Here is a 19534-nt window from a genome sequence, read left to right on the forward strand (position 1 = left end):
TTCCATTATTTAAAATCAGGAGTAGCATCACCCATTCATTGCTGTTTTCCAAGCAAGAGCTCTAGCCTGAATATTTAGCTTTATGCTACATGTGTCTTCATGAGTTAAAATGAGCCTTCAAGATTACAAGATTCTCTTATTTCCACTTTTTTAACTGCTCTGATGTTTGGGACATCCAAATAAACAAAGAGATAGGCAGTGGTAAGATAATTCCATGCACAACCCAGCAACAAAGAATGTATAATGGCCTCATAACATACATCATTTTGTGCAGTTGGCTCTTTTACTGCTGCCTTAAAGTTGCCAAGTTGGAAGCATTCAATCAACAGGGCTTAGTAGCCCCTGTGTCTCTCTCTCCAAGAAAGAGATATGACTCATTATTCCATCATGCATATTTTTATGTCATTATGTCAGTTCCCTAACAAATGCCCTAAGTGTTGTTTTATGGAGATAGCACTACACAATTTTGAAGAGCAGTTAATTAAATTCAACCTTCATAGCTATTACAAGATTTGTATTGTCAGGTGAAATATAATGATGAGTGAAGTATAGAACTCCCTTAGAGTGAATCAAAAGGAGTTTTCGTCAACAAAACATCAAGTGGCAAGTTCCAGCATCTCCAACTGACTCCTTATTCATGATGCAAACAACTATATTGCCCAAATAGAAAACTGGCTACCAGAGTGAAAGAATAGAAATTAATTTCACTAGAAAAAGTTAGATTAATTATACTACTTCACAAATAATTCCTGCATGTCTAGCTCACTGATAAAGCTCAAGCTATACTTGAGGTAAGTGACCTTTCTCCCCAGGACATAACTCAAATACTCAACCAAAAGAATTTGTGTAGCTGGCTCTCTTTGATGATTTCTTTTCTATAAGTCAACCTCTTATTGCTCCAGAGGCTGGGAAGTATATGCCTTTTTCAATAGTAGATGATCCTTTGTGATAAATTCTAAGCAAATCCCCACTATTCACAGGGACTTACAAATGATTTTACTGTGTTAAAAGAAATCCCATTTTATTTTAATTAATTAAAAGTGAGAATATGTGATTTAAAAGGATCCCTCATTGTGACTAGCACATAGTTGTAGCTCAACAAATCAGTCTCTTCACAGAAATATGGCAAACAAATGCATTGCCTGATAGAGTCTCCTAAGGAGTCTGCTTTAATGAATAAATAAGCACATCATTCATTCAGTAAATATTTATTGAGAACCAATAACTATGTATCATACTCCAAGCTAGTATGCAAGCATGAAATAAGTTGAGGGAAGCTCACATTTAAATAATTTATATGTAAACAAATGCTTTTAAAGACCTTAAAGCCACTTGTAAATGCGGTAATCATTGTCCTCCAATGTAGTAAGGGTGATGGAAATACATAGATGATTAAAATATTATTAAGTTCTACAGAGGATGCAATATGAACCCAGAAGAAAAATACCTAATATATACTGAGGTGGGGGTGGAGAGAAAGAAAGGATCCCACATAGGATGGTGGGAACTTAAATTCACATCCTTAAAAATAAGTTTCTCTCTGGGTGGTAGTCCAAGTCCACTTTTCAACAAAAGTTCTAATCACAGGGTCTGGAATCTCTTTGGCATACCCAAGACTGTTGTCCAATTTGTATATCACATTTAAATAGAGTAGATCTTCAGAAATATACAATTTATTGAGGCTTGAATCTTTACTACTTTCAATAATGAAGAATTTCCTTAATAAGTTTCTGTGAAAGTGTCTCTGCCCTACCTATATCCTCTGCTAGAATTCAATGTACAAAATAGACTGCAAAAAACCATTCATGCATCACAGAATGCAACACATTCATCCTATGAAATAAACAATTTCTGGGGACTTCTGCCAAGATGGAGGCATAGATGGAAGCACTTTGCCTTCTCACACAACCAAGTTTAAAAACAATAAAGTTTTAGCAACAAAAACGCAGCCAAACCCCAGAAAATTGAACTACACGGAAGTCTGACAACAACGAACCCTTCAGCAAAACTGGTAAGAGGGGCAGAGCCAGCAGCAGAGCGGGGTCAGGCAGGAAAGATCCACCGGACCAACCTGGGTGCGCTACCCAGGTGCACCAGCAGCTGTGGGCGGATCCCAGGTGTGGAGAAGTGGGTGGACCCACTGAGGGCACAAGGCAGCGAACCCACTGAGGGTGGACCATGGTCACACATTCGCACGCAGATAAACTGGTGAAGGAGCTAGCAGTGGTGAGACGGACCGCTCAGGCCCCAGCATCAGGAAGCGGCAGAGGGGACTGTATTGTCCCTCTCTGACCCCGCCCCCACATACAGCGTCACAGACCAGTAACTGGGTGGCCCTTCCCTGGCGAACAACTAAGGCTCTGCTCCTCATACCTAACAGGCACTAACAGATCAAAACATGGCTCAAGAACAACTCAGAGCCCCAAGGCCGATAAATCTAAGCAATGAAGAAATAGCCAAACCTTCAGAGGCACAGTTCAAAACACTGATGATCAGGATGCTCACAGAACTGGTTGATTTTAGTCACAAATTAGAGGAACATATGGAAGCTAAACTAACTGAAATGAATGGAAATACACAGGAAACCAATAGTAATGGAAAGGAAACTGGGGCTCAAATCAAAGGAGTGGACCAGGAGGAGGAAAAAAATGACCAAACAGAAAAGGATGAAGAAACAAGAATTCAAAAAAATGAGGAGAAGCTTAGGAACCTCCAGGACATCTTTAAACGTTCCAACATCCGAATTATAGGGGTTCCAGAAGGGGAAGAGGAACAGCCACGAGTGGAAAACTTACTTGAACAAATAATAAAGGAGAAATTCCCCACTCTGGCAAAGGAAATAGACTTCCAGGAAATCCAGGAAGCTCAGAGTGTCCCAAAGATGTTGGACCCAAGAAGGAACACACCAAGGCACATCATCATTACATTAGCCAAGATTAAAATGAAGTAGAGAATCCTAGAAGCAGCAAGAGCTAAGGGGACAGTCACCTACAAAGGACTTCCCATCAGACTGTTAGCTGATTTCTCAAAAGAGATCTTACAGGCAAGAAGGGGCTGGAAAGAAGTATTCCAAGTCATGAAATCCTAAGACCTACATCCAAGATTGCTCTATCCAGCAAAGCTTTCATTTAGAATGGAAGGACAGATAAAGTGCTCCCCAGATTAGATCAAATTCAAGGAGTTCATCATCACCAAGCCCTTATTATATGAAATGTTAAAGGGACTTACCTAAGAAAAAGAAGATAAAAAAAGATGAACAGTGAAAGGACAGCAAACTGACAATTATTAAGAACCACACCTAAAACAAAAGCAAATTAAGAGGACAGCTAGCTCAGGAGCAGAACCACAGAAATGAAGATCACATGGAGGGTTAGCAACAGGGGAGTGGGAGAAGGAGAAGGGGGGAGAAGGTACAGAAAATAAGTAGCATAGATAGTAGGTAGAAAATAGATAGGGGGAGGGCAAGAATAGTGTGGAAAACATAGAATCTAAAGAACTTGAGACATGCACATAAACTAAAGGGGGGAATAGTGGGGGAGGGGTGTGCAGGGTGGAGGGGAATGAAGAGGGGAAATAGAACAACTGTAATGGCATAATTAATAAAATATATTTTTTAAAAAGCAATTTCTATGTCAACAAAGGACCTTTACTTCATCTAAAAGTGTGGCATCACCTTCTCTGCAAGCTTAAGCTGACAATAGTGCAAAGATTTTTTGGGTCAGTGGGACAATAATCTTGTCTTCAGGAAGTCACACTGGAGCATTTCTCCTTCAACAGGAATTCCAGTTTCCTATTGGTGGTGAACAAGCCCCTTTCACTTTAAAAATATGCTCCCTAATACTTGCCATCAACTTTTCCTTTGGCATCACAAGCCTATTACTACTTCTGACTTGCTTAACAGCTTGTTACTTTCTATCAATGGTAAAAAAAGATTCCATCCTTTCTTCCTAGAAAAACAAGACAGATTCTTTCTCTTTGAAGAAAATTCCTTGACCCTTACTTGCCAAATGAGTGACTTGAGTATAACAACATTGACTTATATTTGTAGAGAGTCTTTTATATGGTATCCCTGAACTATAAAGTAGGTAAGGAACTCTAAACCCAGCAGAAATGTCCTGTTATTAGTTAGTTCATAATGTTGGGTTCAGGCTCAGAAAAAATTTTGGCACACATGATTCTGCATTTGACATACCAAATGGGTTTCCAGGCTATTCCAGTATCTCTAGATTTATTTTTTTAATTTTCTATAGATTTTATGTTTTTATTTTTAGAAAGGGGAAGGGAGGGAGAAAGAGGAGAGAAACATCAATATGTGGTTGCCTCTCGTGAACCCTCTACTGGGGACCCAGTCTGCAGCCCAGGCATGTGCCCTAGACTCGGAATCGAACTGATGACCCTTTGGTTTGCAGGTCAACACTCAATCCACTGAGCCATACCAGCCAGGGCTAGATTTCTTTTCTTTTTATTATATTTTATTGATTATGCTTTTACAGTTGTCCCAAATTTTCCCCCTTTGCCCCCCTCTGTCCAGTACCACCCACTCCCTCAGGCAGTCCCCACACCATTGTTCATGTCCATGGGTCATGCATATGGGTTCTTTGGCTACTCTATTTTCTAGCTTTCTTATCCAGTACTCCATATTCCTGATTCCTTCGACTCAACCAATCTCATCAGTCTAAGGGTTATCTCTCCATAGCCTAGCTGTCTGCTACCTACCTATAGCTGGACATAAGTTAAATAAAAGGAAAACCTCACCCTGTTACCGTGGTAGCTGGTAAATATGTAACCCTCTTAAGAAATGCAACTAAATTCATTTTGATTAATAATAATTATTAACATACCTATCAAGTATTGCAAAGCTTACTACATGTTACACACTGTTCTAAACATTACATATGTATAAATCATTTAATCCTCCCAACAACTCAGAGGAATAGATACTTCTAGGATTTTCTTTTTTACAGATTAGGACACCAACATACAAATATATTAAGGAACATATACCCAAGGTCATACAGTAAGTGATGAAACTGGGATATGAATACAGAAGCTCCAAAGCTCATGTTACTGAAATCAGTTTATGTTCAGGTATTGGGAACACTAAGATAAGATATAGCCACAGCCCCCAAGAAATTCACACTTTAGAAAAACACATTACCCTAGTACAGACTACTCTTTGGCCTATCCCTTAAAAAGATACTAGTGGTGGAAATTTCAGAACCCTGAAAAAGTAGTGATAAGGCCCTCACTGTATCATACTGGTAACTGTCTATCACACCCACTCAAAGCTTCATAATTATAAGGTATATCTGAAAAATACTGGGGAGAAAATAAAGATCTACATAGACATGATCTGGTAGATGTATAGTTCAATGATTCAAAATAAAAGTTCTCCAAGACTCCAAGATCTGTTAGCAGGCCTCATCTCAAATACCTAGAGGGCAATAACATGGTGCTATTTTAAAATTCTGCATTTTCCTCTCTAACAGGTACAGGTACAAGGAATGACTGGAAACATCCAATTTGACACTTATGGACGTAGGACAAATTATACTATCGATGTATATGAAATGAAAGTCACTGGCTCTCGAAAAGTAAGTAACCAAAACAGATATGCAAAGAAAAATTCTTTCAATATGTGACAGCAACCAGGTGCAAGAAAATAGGTTTTAGAAACACACACAAAGTGAATTACCACACATCGTTTCTGCCTTTCCATTCAGCAAATAGTGTAGATATGATGGAGAGCTGTTTTGTAATCAGTGTTCCACCTACACTGTTTAAAAGAAGTATTTCCCTCTGAGTCTGGTCCTATAAATGGTAGATTCAAGAGCTATTAACAATAAGGGGAAAGAATCGCCAATTTTACAGTATGGTTTTAGTTAAACAGAAGCTGCCAAGTTACATATAGTTTTAGCAAAAGAGGTGGAAAGTAGGTATCTCTTCATTTGCCAACTTACCCACCAAAAGGACTTTGAACAAAATTCTTTTCTTTACAGCTAAATGTTATAATGACCGCTTTGTTTCTATCACACTAATAGCTGAGTTAGGTGTGAATTCGGGATTTAGTAGCTGTTTGATAAAACCTCAAAATGTAAAATACCTTTTTTAAATTTATTTATTCTTCTAGAGAATGGGAATGGAGGGAGAGAAACATCAGTGTGTGGTTGCTTCTCATATGCCCCCAACTGGGAACCCAGCCTGCAACCCAGGCATGTGCCCTGACTGGGAATCAAACCAGTGACCCTTTGCTTCACAGGCAGTGCTCAATCCACTGAGACACACCAGCCAGGGAAAAAAATAAAATATCTTGTATCACTTCTACAGGATAACCACTGGTCTGCCAACCCCCCACACCAGCTTTCCTATAGTCCAAAACAAAGTATTTTTCTTTTTTTTTCTTTTTTTAAAAGATTTTATTTACTTATCTTTGGAGGGGAAGGAGAAGGGGAGAGAAACATCAGTGTATGGTTGCCTCTAGTGCATCCCCTGCTGGTGGGAACTGTTCTGCAGGGAACGGGCCTGCAACCCAGGCATGTGACCTGACTGGGAATTGAAGTATTTTTCTGATACATGAGTTTAAATTCTAAAAGGCTGATCATCCTACATGGACTAAATTATTTTACAAAATGTTAGTAAACATGAGGTCATGAGGTGGAGATAGGAACCCCCAGGATGAAGGAACAGCACAACTGTGTGTGCTGGTGTCAAGGTCCTGGTGAGGGTGGAAGACAGAGGATTACAAAACTTCAATCCTTGTAAAGCTCAAGGAACTAAAAAACCATTCCATTCCACAACAGCACTTGAATTTCATGGTGTGCCTTTTGAGTAAAAAACGGGCAACCAGGTCAAATGTCTGTTCTTTCTAGGCTGGCTACTGGAACGAGTATGAGAGGTTTGTGCCTTTTTCTGATCAGCAAATCAGCAATGACAGTGCATCCTCAGAGAATCGGACCATAGTGGTGACTACCATTCTGGTAAGTATGGACAGAAGTTAGGTGGGCTTTCTGTGCATCAAGACTTCTACTTTCTGAAAAGCATTATTCAGAATGTAGGAAAGACCTCAAGTTCAAGCAGAGAAAACTTTCAACAGCTCAGCTTAGGAACATCTCAAAGTGTCTTTGTGTGTGTGTGTGTGTGTGTGTGTGTGTGTGTGTGTGTGTGTGTGTGTAGAATTTTTTTTATTGTTCTTCAGTTACAGTTCTCTACATCCCCCCCCATTACTCTCCCCTGCCCTACCCATGACCCACCTCCCACATTCAATCCTCCACCCTTCTTGGCTTCATCCAAGGGTCCTTTATACTTCTTCCTTGATAACCCTTCCCCTACTTTCCCCCTTTACCTCCCTCCCCTCTACCCTCTGGTCACTGTCCATTTGTTCTTTATTTCCAAGTCTCTGGATATATTTTGCTTGCTTGTTTGTTTTGCTGATTAGTTGACATTATAATTAACTGAATGTCATTTTAAAAAGAAAAATAATAGGAATTTGGAAGAGTTTCAGCTATTATTCACCTCTGTACCCTCTCCTTCCACCATAGAATTGGTGCTTCATCTGGACTTGAAATATAATTCTTCATAGTCTGAGAGAGAACATTATATGGAGCAAAGTAGATTAGGGTTCTAATATTAGGTCTACCACCAATAAACTAATAAATTGTGATTAATTACGTAAGTCACAACTTCTCTGAGCCTTAGACTGTGCTGTTTGGTATAAATTTATGCAATGGGACTTCTGGTCAAGATGACTGCTTGGGTAAGCATGGCTCACCTCCTCACACAACCACATGAAATGTACAACTAAAGTATAAAGCAGGATTTCCTTCCAAGATGGAGGCATAGGTGGAAACACTGTGCCTCCTCACACAACCAAGTTTAAAGACAACAAATTTTTAGTAATAAAAATGCAACCAAAACAGACAGAAAATTGAACTGTACAAAAGTCTGACACCAACAAACCATTCCGCCGGACAGGTGATAGGGACAGAGTCAGCTGCTGGCGGAGAGGGGCGCAGGAAAAAGTGGCCAGACCAACCCAGGTGCAGGGTGGCAGTTGGCAGATCCCAGGTGTGGGGTTGCAACAGACAAACCCAGTGATGGCCCAAGGCGGCTGGCTGACCGTGGTCACACATTCGTGAACAGATAAAACAGGTAAAGGAGTGAGCAATGAGACAGACCACGCAACCTAGAGCCCCAGCGCCAGGAATTAAAGCCAAAAAAGCACCAATTGGAAAATTTTTCAGAGGTCAAGGTGCCGGGGGAGGCTCCCAGGCTCACAGAGACTTCATTGGAGACACCCACAGAATCCTGGAGGGTGCACAAGCCGACACATCCAGTAACCAGAACCAGAAGGGCCCAATTTGCTTGTGGGATGCAGCAGAGGGGACCAAAATCTGAGAGAGACAGTAGAATAAGTGCCATTGCCCCTCTCTCACCCTGCCCCCACATACAGCATCACAACCCAGTAACTGGGTCGCCCCACCCTGGTGAACACCTGAGGCTCCACCCCTTGTACATAATAGGCGCAAACAGACCAAAAAATTATGGCTCAAGAAGAAGAACAGCTCAAAGCCCCAGAGCCAATACTTCTAAGTGACAAAGAGATAGCCAGCCTATCAGATGCACAGTTCAAAACACTGGTGATCAGGATGCTCACAGAACTGGTTGACTTTAGTCACAAATTAGAGGAACAAATGAAGGCTAAACTGATTGAAATGAAGAGAAATGCACAGGAAACCAATAATTATGGAAAGGAAACTGGGGCTCAAATCAAGGGAGTGGACCAGAAGGAAGGAAAAAATGACCAAACAGAAAAATATGAAGAAACAAGAATTCAAAAAAATGAAGAGAGGCTTAGGAACCTTCAGGACATCTTTAACAGTTCCAATATCTGAATTATAGGGGTTCCAGAAGGTGAAGAGGAACAGCAACAAGTGGAAAACTTATTTGAACAAATAAAGGAGAACGTCCCTAAACTGGCAAAGAAAATAGACTTCCAGTAAATCCAGGAAGCTCAGAGAGTCCCAAAGATGTTGGACCCAAGAAGAAACACACCAAGGCACATCATAATTACATTACCCAAGATTAAAATGAAGGAGAGAATCCTAAAAGCAGCAAGAGATAAGGGGACAGTCACCTACAAAGGAGCATCCATAAGACTGTCAGCTGATTTCTCAAAAGAGACCTTACAGGCAAGAAGGGGCTGGAAAGAGGTATTCCAAGTCATGAAATCCAAAGACCTACATCCAAGATTGCTCTATCCAGCAAAGCTTTCATTTAGAATGGAAGGACAGATAAAGCGCTTCTCAGATAAGATCAAATTCAAGGAGTTCATCATCACCAAGCCCTTATTATATGAAATGTTAAAGGGACTTACCTAAGAAATGAAGATAAAAAACAAGAACAGTGAAAGGACAGCAAACCCACAGTTATTAAGAACCACACCTAAAACAAAAGCAAACTAAGAGGACAGCTAGATCAGGAGCAGAACCATAGAAATGAAGATCACATGGAGTGATAACAACAGGGAAGTGGGAGGAGGAGAAGGGGGGAGAAGGTACAGAAAATAAGTAGCACAAACGGTCGGTAGAAAATATATAAGGGGGAGGGCAAGAACAGTATGGGAAATATAGAATCTAAAGAACTTGAGACATGTGCACATAAACTAAAGGGGGGAATGGTGGGGGAGGGGATGTGTAGGGTGGAGGAGAATGAACGGGGTGAAAAGAATGACTGTGATGTCATCAATAAAATTTATTTTAAAAAAATAGACATGCAAGTCCAGAAGCATAGAGAGTCTCAAACAAGATGGTTGCAAAGAGGCCCACGACAAGACACATTATAAATAAAATGCCAGAGGTTAAAGTTATAAGGAATCTTAAATGCAGCAAGAGATGACAGTGACCAGAGGGGAGAGGGGAGGGAATTTCAGGAGAAAGGGTGAAGAGTTTGTAGGAACAATTATAAAAGACACATGGACAATAACAGGTGGGGAAATGGGAGGGAGGAGGGGAGGGCTGGGATGTTGGGCTGGGGTGGGGGAAAAAGGCAGAAAACTTGAACAAAAATATTAATAGATGATAGATAGATAGATGATAGATAGATAGATAGATAGATAGATGATAGATAGATAGATAGATAGATAGATAGATAATTTTTTCAGGTAGATGTTAAAAAATATGAAGCAAGAGAAAAGCAGTTAGTTACATACCAGGACATTTCCCATAAGATGGTCAACTGATTTCTCAAAAAAAACTTTGCAGGCTAGAAGGGATTGACAAGAAATATTGAAAGTCATGGAAAGAAAGAACCTAAAGCCAAGATTGCTCTACCCAGCAAAGATATCATTTAGAATTGAAGGACAGATAATGCTTCTTGGATAAGAAAAAACTAAAGGAGCTCATCATCACCAAACAATTATTTTATGAAATGTTAAAGGAACTTATTTAAGAGAAAGAGGATTAACACTATGAATAATAAAATGGCAGTAAATACGTATCTATCAACAATTGAATTTAAAAAACAAACTACACTAAGAACACAGACAGAATCATAGCTACAGAGAGTGTTTTGGTGATTGCCAGATGGGAAGGGGATGTGAGGGAATGGGTGAAGAGGTGAGGGGATTAAGAAGTATAAATAAATAGTTACAGAATAGCCATGGAGATGTAAAGTACAGTATAGGAAATGGAGAAGCCAAAGAACTTATAAGCATGACTTGTGGACGTGAACAATGGTGGGGGGAATGGCCTGAGGGATTAGGGAATGCTGAATGGAGGGGGGCAAAAGGGGAAAAATTAGGACAACTGGAATAGCATAATCAATAAAAAGTAATTTAACAATGAATACATTTATGGAATGAGTATAATAATAATCTCATATCCTTGTCATGAGAATGTTTCAAGGCAATATTCACCATGTAAAGCTTTTCTGAAAAATGAAGGCACTGTTGAAAGGTGATAGCATACTCTCATTTAGGTTTAAAATATTTTTCTGAAAGCTAGTAATTTTTTTTTACTGAATAAAGTAGAAAGCTGAGTTAAAGTCTATGCTACTAGGTCTGAAATTGTGATTAACTGAATAAAGATTTGGCTGGACTTTACCTTTCATTTAAACATATATATCAAATGCTTACTTAGTCCTAGGTACCAACTAGGCCCTGAGGATATAAATATGAGTAAGTCACAGGCCCTGATCTCACAAAGATCACAGTGCTTTCCTAGGGCTTGCTAGGGAGGCCTGTGGTTCCTATGTAATAAATCCCAAGAAATCAAAGCAGTTCACTTCATGTAATTAAGGAAACTAGCTCTGCCCAGTTTGCTAAATCAAAGACTTTACAGGTAGAAACTGGTCCTTCTTTCAAAGTCTCAAAAATAATATAAATTTTTCTTGACTTCTTTTAATCATTAGTTAAGGTAGGGGTGTCAAATTCATTTTCACTGGGGGCTGCATCAGCCTTGTGGTTGCCTTCAAAGAGCCAAATGTAATTTTAGGACTGTATAAATGTAACTACTCCTTAACTAGGGGCAAGGAGCTCTATATTTGACCCTTTGAATGCAACTACAAGGTTGATATGGCTCCCAATGAAAATGAATTTGACACCCCTGTGTTAAGGACTTCAAGGAGTATTATGTAGAACAGTTGGTTGAGGCTCTTCTGCTTAGGGAGTTAAAAAAAAAAAATTTAAAGTCTCTTTTCACACACCAAAGTGCAATAGCCAGGAGGGATGGGGGACTTCATGATTACAAATATCACCTCTTAGAAAAATATGTAAGGACTTCCGCCAAGATGGAGGCGTAGGTGGAGACTCCGTGCCTTCTCTCACAACCAAGTTTAGAGACAACTAAATATTAGCATCAGAAAACACAGCCAGAACACAGAAAATTGAACTTTTCGGAAGTCTGATAACAACAAATTCTTCAGCCTGACCAGTAAGAGGGGTGAAACCAGCAGCTGGTGGAGCGGGGTTGCACAAGAAAACTCAGTCAGACGGGCTCGGGCGCCCAGAACCCAGGCACAGTGTTGGACCTAGTGAGCTACCAAGCAAGTAACTGCAGGGAAACAGCGAGGAAGCAGGGTTGAGATTTGACTGTGGTCGCGCATTCGTGCGCAGATAGACCAGCGAGAAAGTGGGCGGTTGGATGGGTCCCAGCAGGCCCCAGCAGCCAGCGGCAGCAGAGGGCGCCACCATTTCCCCCGCTCTGACCTTGCCTCCACATGCAGCATCATAACCCAGCGACCTGAGTGCCCTGTCCTGGTGAACCACCTAAGGCTCTGCTCCTCACCCAGTGGTGCGAAACAGCAAAGGGGGCCACCATTTCCCCACTCTGACCATGCCCCCACATACAGCGTCACAACCCAGCGACCTGGGAGTCCAAGGCTCCGCTCCTCACACTTAAGGGGCACAAACAGACCAAAAATGGCTCAAGAAGATCTCAAAGCCCCAGAGCCTATAAATCTAAGCGATGAAGAAATAGCAAAACTCTCAGACGCACAGTTTAAAACACTGGTCATCAGGATCTTCACAGAACTGGTTGATTATAGCCACAAATTAGACAAATATATGAAGGCAAAACTAATTGAAATGAATGGAATTGCACAGGAAACCAATAGTGATGAAAAGAAAACTGGGACTCAAATCAATAGAGTGGACCAGAAGGAAGAAAATAATGGCCAAACAGAAAAGAATGAAGAAGCAAGAATCCAAAAATTGAGGAGAGTCTTAGGAACCTCCAGGAAATCTTTAAACGTTCCAACATCCGAATTGCAGGGGTTCCAGAAGGGAGAAAGGAACAGCCACCAGTGGAAAACTTATTTGAACAAATAATAAAGGAGAATTTCCCCAATCTGGCAAAGGAAATAGACTTCCAGGAAATCCAGGAAGCTCAGAGAGTCCCAAAGATGTTGGACCAAAGAAGAAACACCAAGGCACATCATCATTACATTAGCTAAGATTAAAATGAAGGAGAGAATCCTAAAAGCAGCAAGAGATAAGGGGACAGTCACCTACAAAGGAGTTCCCATCAGACTGTCGGCTGATTTCTCAAAAGAGACCTTACAGACAACAAGGGGCTGGGAAGAAGTATTCCAAGTCATGAAATGCAAGGACCTACATCCAAAATTGCTCTATCCAGCAAAGCTCTCATTTAGAATGGAAGGACAGATAAAGTGCTTCTCAGATTAGATCAAATTCAAGAAGTTCATCATCACCAAGCCCTAATTATATGAAATGTTAAAGGGACTTACCTAAAAAAAAGAAGTTAAAAAAACATGAACAGTGAAAGGACAGCAAACTCACAGTTATTAACAACCAACCTAAAACAAAAGCAAACTAAAAGGACAGCTAGATCAGGAGCAGAAACATAGAAATGAAGATCTCAAGGAGGGTTAGCAACAGGGGAGTGGGAGAAGGAGAAGGGGGTAGAAGGTACAGAAAATAAGTAGCACAAACGGTAGGTAGAAAATAGATAAGGGGGAGGGCAAGAACAGTATGGGAAATATAGAATCTAAAGAACTTGAGACACATGATCATAAACTAAAGAGGGGGTAATGGTGGGGATGGGGGGTAGGGTGGAGGGGAATGAAGGGGGAAATAGAACAACTGTAATGGCATAGTCAATAAAAAATAAATTTAAAAAAAGAAAAATATATAGGAGTAATCCTTTGATCTTCCTTCTGGTCCCAAAGGAATCACCATATGTAATGTATAAGAAGAATCATGAGCAACTGGAAGGAAATGAGCGATATGAAGGCTATTGTGTAGACTTAGCCTATGAAATAGCCAAACATGTAAGGATCAAATACAAGTTGTCCATTGTTGGAGATGGAAAATACGGTGCAAGGGATCCGGAGACTAAAATATGGAATGGCATGGTTGGGGAACTTGTCTATGGGGTAAGTTCTTTTCAACTCTATTTCAATATACGTCTATGCTTTCCAGTTAACAAAGACAGAAGATTTAATTTTCAAGTACAATACTTATTCAATTATATAATTTTCATATGGTCTAATTGTATGGTCATTTTCATATGGTAAAAAAAAGGCTCTATTTTCTACCGTTGCATTCTATAAAAGGAGTTTATCAGCAGCATCCTTTGTGCAACAGGATTATATTACTAAAAGAAAAGTACAATTGGGAAACTCTATTTGGCAACATTAAGCACAGCCTGCCCTCTATTGAAAATTTATTCCTTTTCTATTTCCTGTCTCAGGCAGCAGTCGCCACACACCTAGTTGCCTAAGCAACCTGATCATCTTTTCTCATTGCTTCTCTCTTACCTATACAGTCACTATATCCTATCAATTCTGCTCTTATGTCTCTCAAATCCAGACACACTCTTTATTCCCACCATCATCAACTTAGTTAAGGTTCAGTCATTTAGCTGGTTTCACTGCCTCTGCTCTTATCCTGGCAAATCAGATCTCTACATTATTATAATTTTCCCCTTTAAATCAGGATAATTCCCAGTCAGGGCACATGCCTGGGTTGCAGGCCAGTTCCCAGCAGGGGATGCATGAGAGGCAACCATACATTGATGTTTCTCTCCCTCTCTTCTTCCCTTCCCATCTAAAGATAAATAAATAAAATCTTTAAAAAAGAAATCAAGATAAAATTGAAATTCCTTAGCATAGTAAATAAGGCACTTCATAATCTGGCACCTGCCTACCTCTCTAACTTCATCTTGTACTCTTTCCCCTCCACATTCAATATTCCAGCTATAGTGAAGCCTGTGTTTTTACCAGAAGGTGCCCAATTCTCACTTAGGGCATGCCTGGAAGTGTGTTTGCCACACTTAGCCACCTAACATCACCTACCAGTCCTCTAGAACTCAAAGGTGTCATGTCTTTCAGGAAGCCTTCCCTAATCCCATTTACCCACCTGCAGTCTGGTTAGGTGCCCCTGCTTGTTGCTTCCTTACACTACCTTTTGCTTTCTTATAGTACATTTGAATCTGTATTATAATAATATATTTACAAGTTCAGCTGCCCCAAGTAGACTATGAACTCCTTGAGGACAGATTGATTCATTTCAATATCTCAGGGCCTGGCACATAGTGGAATTTTGACAAATACTTGTTGAATATATTAATGAATGAACAGAATGGTTCTGCCAAGGGCTTTCCCATGGTATGAGTACAAAAGAATTATATTGATAATTAGGACTTTTAAAAAGGGTACAGCACTATCTTCAGAGCTCCTCAGAGGCTTTGCTTTAAAAGATTTTGGCCTCTGATTAGGAAAGTTGGATCTTGGGCTGCCTAGTGAGGCATATGGAAAGAAGTAAAACTGAGAATAAGAATATCCCCAGTGGGTGACCCAGTCACTAGAGAACTAACCCAAGTGCAAGTGGTGGCAGAAAAGGTTTAGTTCTAACAGGAAAGTATTTGCAATGACCAGTCCCTGTCTAGACAACTGGTTAAAAGAAGACAGAGGAGTTTAGATGGTGAATATACTGAGAAGAAGCAAACATCCAAGTTACCTATGAGACTAACAGTTCAGGATAAAGACTCTAGTGCTTGATGTAGGAATCAGCAACAGTATGGTATAGCTATTGAATCATAAGATAGTACTGGGATCACTAAATAAGGTTTTAGAACAGGTCCTCAGGAACAAGCACAATGGCAGAAGCTCATTTCTAAAAATAAGGGCATGGAAAGGGAATTAAGGCTTAAAATGAGACTGGACCTCTAGTATCAAAACCAGGGCACTCCCCTCCAGTCAGTCAGCAGCAAGACAGTTTGAACCTTAGCCTGCAGCTATGGGGCTGGAGCCAATTATCTCCTATCTTGGGTCAAGGTTAGTCCTAGGAACTGGGGCAGAGCCAACTTGTAGATAAGATTCAAGTGAACCCAGTTATAGGAAAGAAAAGAACTTCTAATGCCAGAAACAGGGGTTTAAACAAAAAGCATATCACCTGTCATGCTTTCTGAGGGCCATGAGTAGCTCTGAATGGTCTTGACACAGCTCTAGCCACTTATTTCGCAGGTCGGTGATCAAGTCTTCTTATTTTTCTTGTCCCTCTTTCTCTGAACACTCAGGGTCCTAAAGGTCCTCTCTTGCTCACAGCTCTCCACTGCTCTTAGCACATTACCCCGTACATAGTAGATACTCACATTTGCTCTAATGAATGAATGGCTGGCATGCAGTAATGCCCAGCCAATATTCATTAAAGTAATTCTACAATGACACCATGTCTGTTGTATTATTATTAATTACTAGCTACCATTTGTTGCATATTTCCTGGTTGTCACATACTGTGCCAATTGCTTTACAAGCGTTATGTAAATTAAACCTCACAACATACCTCCAAGGGAGGTGCCATTATTAACATCATTCTACAGATGAGAAAATTGAAGCCTACAGAGGCAAGGCCTCATGCCAAGACCAATCAGCTTGTAGTGACCCAATGATTTGAAACCAGGTCTTTGATTATGAAGTCCATGTTCTTTAACCATTGCCTAATAGTGCCCAACTACCAAAGTGTTGTTTCAGACTCATCCATCCTAAAGACACTTGAAATTTACTGCAAAGGCCCTTGGTGCCTTGACCATTCTGAGAAGAGTATTTGGCCACAGAAATATGGCAAGGAATTTAGGGTATCAATCTCTACTGGGCCTAGGAACTGGGTTAGTCCTAGGAACTGTGGCAGAGCCAACTTGTAGATAAGATTCAAGTGAACCCAGTTATAGGAAAGAAAAGAATTTCTAATGCCAGAAACAGGGGTTTAAACAAAAAGCATATCACCTGTCATGCTTTCTGAGGGCCATGAGTAGCTCTGAATGGTCTTGACACAGCTCTAGCCACTTATTTCGCAGGTCGGTGATCAAGTCTTCTTATTTTTCTTGTCCCTCTTTCTTGTCCCCCCTACCAACCCATCATGACCCAATGGCCAGAGCTCTCTAGTGCCTCAAAAGAAAACCTGCCACAATCTGTAAATAGCTCAGTGCCCTCCTGGCATTGAGCAGGATATTAAACACAATGATGTAGAGCAACACAGATTTCCTGACACTGTTGAGACAAACACCAGCTTTCTCCCAGGTTTTGGTCTCTCCTCTGGCATGTCCTCTGTACTGAACCCACAATCTCCACATTCTCTTCCTCTTTCCAGTCCATGTTTGTGTGAATGAGGGAGCTTGAGATGTCTCTACTGCTGAATAGGTTAAGATTCTCCTAGAGAAATCTTCCTATCTTTTCCCTCCAATTTTTTTTTCTACTGAAGACAAAAGTAATAGCCAGGGTAGGCTCTTACAGAAATGTCCTCATCTCTCCCATGACCTAGAACTAGTTTCTGAGGCTTTCTCACATTGTAACACAGGATGATTTCAGGGAAAAGCCAGAAAACCAACCCATTTGAGTGGACTGCCAAATTTTACTTTCCTCTAAAACATGTGGCTATATAACAAATGGGTGTTTTTGTCATGTTTGCAATGAGAATTTTCTGTTAGGGAAGGTGATGTTCTCATAAGCTAAATGTGTCTTCATCTTCATTTAGAAGTTTTACTCTTTCAGCTTTAGGAAGTTTTTAACCTCTCTATCATTGGTAGAAATGGAGAAAAGTGAAAAAACACAGGTATTCTTTTCTGTCAGGCCTGTCCTCTTTTGTAGTTTGCAAACAACTTAGGAAAAAGAAGTAGAAAAAAAGAAAGAAAAAGAAGGGCAGAAAATTCTCAGTGACTTCCCTAAGTGCTTTATAAGCAAAAGGACAGAGAACATGGAAACATTTCTTGTAAGGAACATGAAAACTACACAGATAGGCACCGCTTTATCTTTAGGGTATTTTCTATTATTCTTTTAGTATGTAAAACAGATCAGAGTAAAAAAAAATTCAGAAAGACACATGAAGAAAGCTTTGCCAGGGAGATTTCAGTATCTTCCTTAACTTTCAAGAAAGAGTCAAAATGAATTAACTTTGTTAAAGAAAAAATAAGCCAATCAGCCTCTTTTCAGATAATTTCTAAGTGGTCTTTTTTCCTCCAAAGAAAATTAATCAAGATTGATGTTAGGGCCCTTGTATCACTAAGAAGTATATTTTTGAAACAAATCTCAGTAGGACACACTGTGCCTCATTATGTAGGCTCTCCAGGATATTATGGACTTGTCCATCTGCTTTTAGCAGTTTTGATTTTGAGTTGTGTGTCTATAACATTGACACATGGTAATTGTCTCAGGCTCAAATGACTTATAGGCCACAAGTTTTTATGGCTCCGAAAGAACATGTGTTTTAAAAGTACATTTGAAAATATTTTGTTGCTAGCAGGGCTCTTAGGCATCCTTTAGCTTACCTTTTCATTCATTTTACAGATAAATATAAATACTAGCCAGGACTGGACATTAGAGCCACTCATTGAGCAAACCAGAAAACCAAGGCCTGATGTAGGACAAGAATGACAGGAGTAGTGGCAGGGATTGTGGTAATGTCAAAAAAATCACACAGCTTGGCAGAGCCTAGACTATAACTCAGATTTCATGACTCCTGGTCCAGTGGTCTATCTACTGGGTCATACTGGCTCAGTTTACTAAACTTGTCAGACTATGGAAAGATTAGTGTTTTATCACATATAGCATCTCTGCTTGCCTTCAAGGGGTAACAATCTAGTTGGATTATAGTATTTTCCATCCAAGATACCCATCCTGTTCATCTGTGGCCTCCGGTATAATTTAATATACATCTCTAGTTATCACTTGAAATATTTGAAAACCCAATACAGACAGGTGAGGGTTTATGCCTTTTGGGAATAGATATGACCTAACAGAATAAGAGTCGGGGTAAGTGCTGGAAGAAAAATGAGGTCCTAATTTACAAAAGGGCACCTCCTAGTGGGAAGCTGCCATGTTCCTTATGTTTCTAGAACTTAGAACTACAGATAAAGTCAGGAGGCTGGGTGGAGGCAGAGATTAATTGCCTTGGGAGAAGCCAGACAAACTACCTCCCAGATTAGTACCTCTGGCTTAGAACATAGCAGAAAGTGTGGGGATGAAGATGGAGTTAGGAACAGTTGATTCCAGGTCACATCCCTTGGGCATCCTCAGACTCCTTCACAGTCCTAGGACACATGGCAATTTTATAGATGCTATCCACAGTGACATTTTTTTACCTAGAAGAAATTATCTCTTAGGTTGTCATTATCCTAAGGTGGATTCATTTTCCACTAAGAAAGACAGAAAGTCGATCTGTCTTTCCAGCTAAAAGTCAGAGAAGTAAGGGTACAATAGCAGATGCCAAGTATTCTCTACTCCTCAGGTGTTTATACTGGGCTTTGGCAAAAGAACTGATGGTTTGATAAGTGCCCCTCTCTTTCAAATGAAGCATACAAATGACAGGAAGGAGCATTAATGCCACGTGGAAGTCTGCCACTCTTAGCAGAGCAAGTCAGGAAATATTTCCAACCAAATTTAGTCTCACAATGCCTTTACTCAGATCCAGGGACACTCCTTTGTCTTCATTTTGTTTTAACTCTCTTAGCTCCCCAAGGAAATGGAGCTCTAACGAATAGATTCAGACTGGGACATCTGTTCTGGAAAAATGAATGAGGAGATC

At 40.2% G+C, this 19534-nt stretch overlaps 1 protein-coding gene across 5 annotated transcripts in view; it reads left to right on the top strand.

Annotated features, from left to right (window-relative positions):
* Window positions 1-19534, top strand: part of GRIA3 (glutamate ionotropic receptor AMPA type subunit 3) — a 482288-nt gene that overhangs the window by 336245 nt on the left and 126509 nt on the right. For all 5 annotated transcript variants that reach the window (XM_037154138.2, XM_037154136.2, XM_053662342.1 and 2 more), the window contains exons 8-10: window positions 5490-5594; window positions 6870-6977; window positions 13684-13890. In XM_037154138.2, the coding sequence (XP_037010033.1) occupies window positions 5490-5594; window positions 6870-6977; window positions 13684-13890 (420 nt within the window). The remainder of the gene's footprint in view (window positions 1-5489; window positions 5595-6869; window positions 6978-13683; window positions 13891-19534) is intronic.

The sequence above is a fragment of the Artibeus jamaicensis genome, unplaced genomic scaffold (assembly GCF_021234435.1).
Source record: "Artibeus jamaicensis isolate MK-2021 breed Jamaican fruit bat unplaced genomic scaffold, CSHL_Jam_final contig_240, whole genome shotgun sequence".
NCBI lineage: Eukaryota > Metazoa > Chordata > Mammalia > Chiroptera > Phyllostomidae > Artibeus > Artibeus jamaicensis.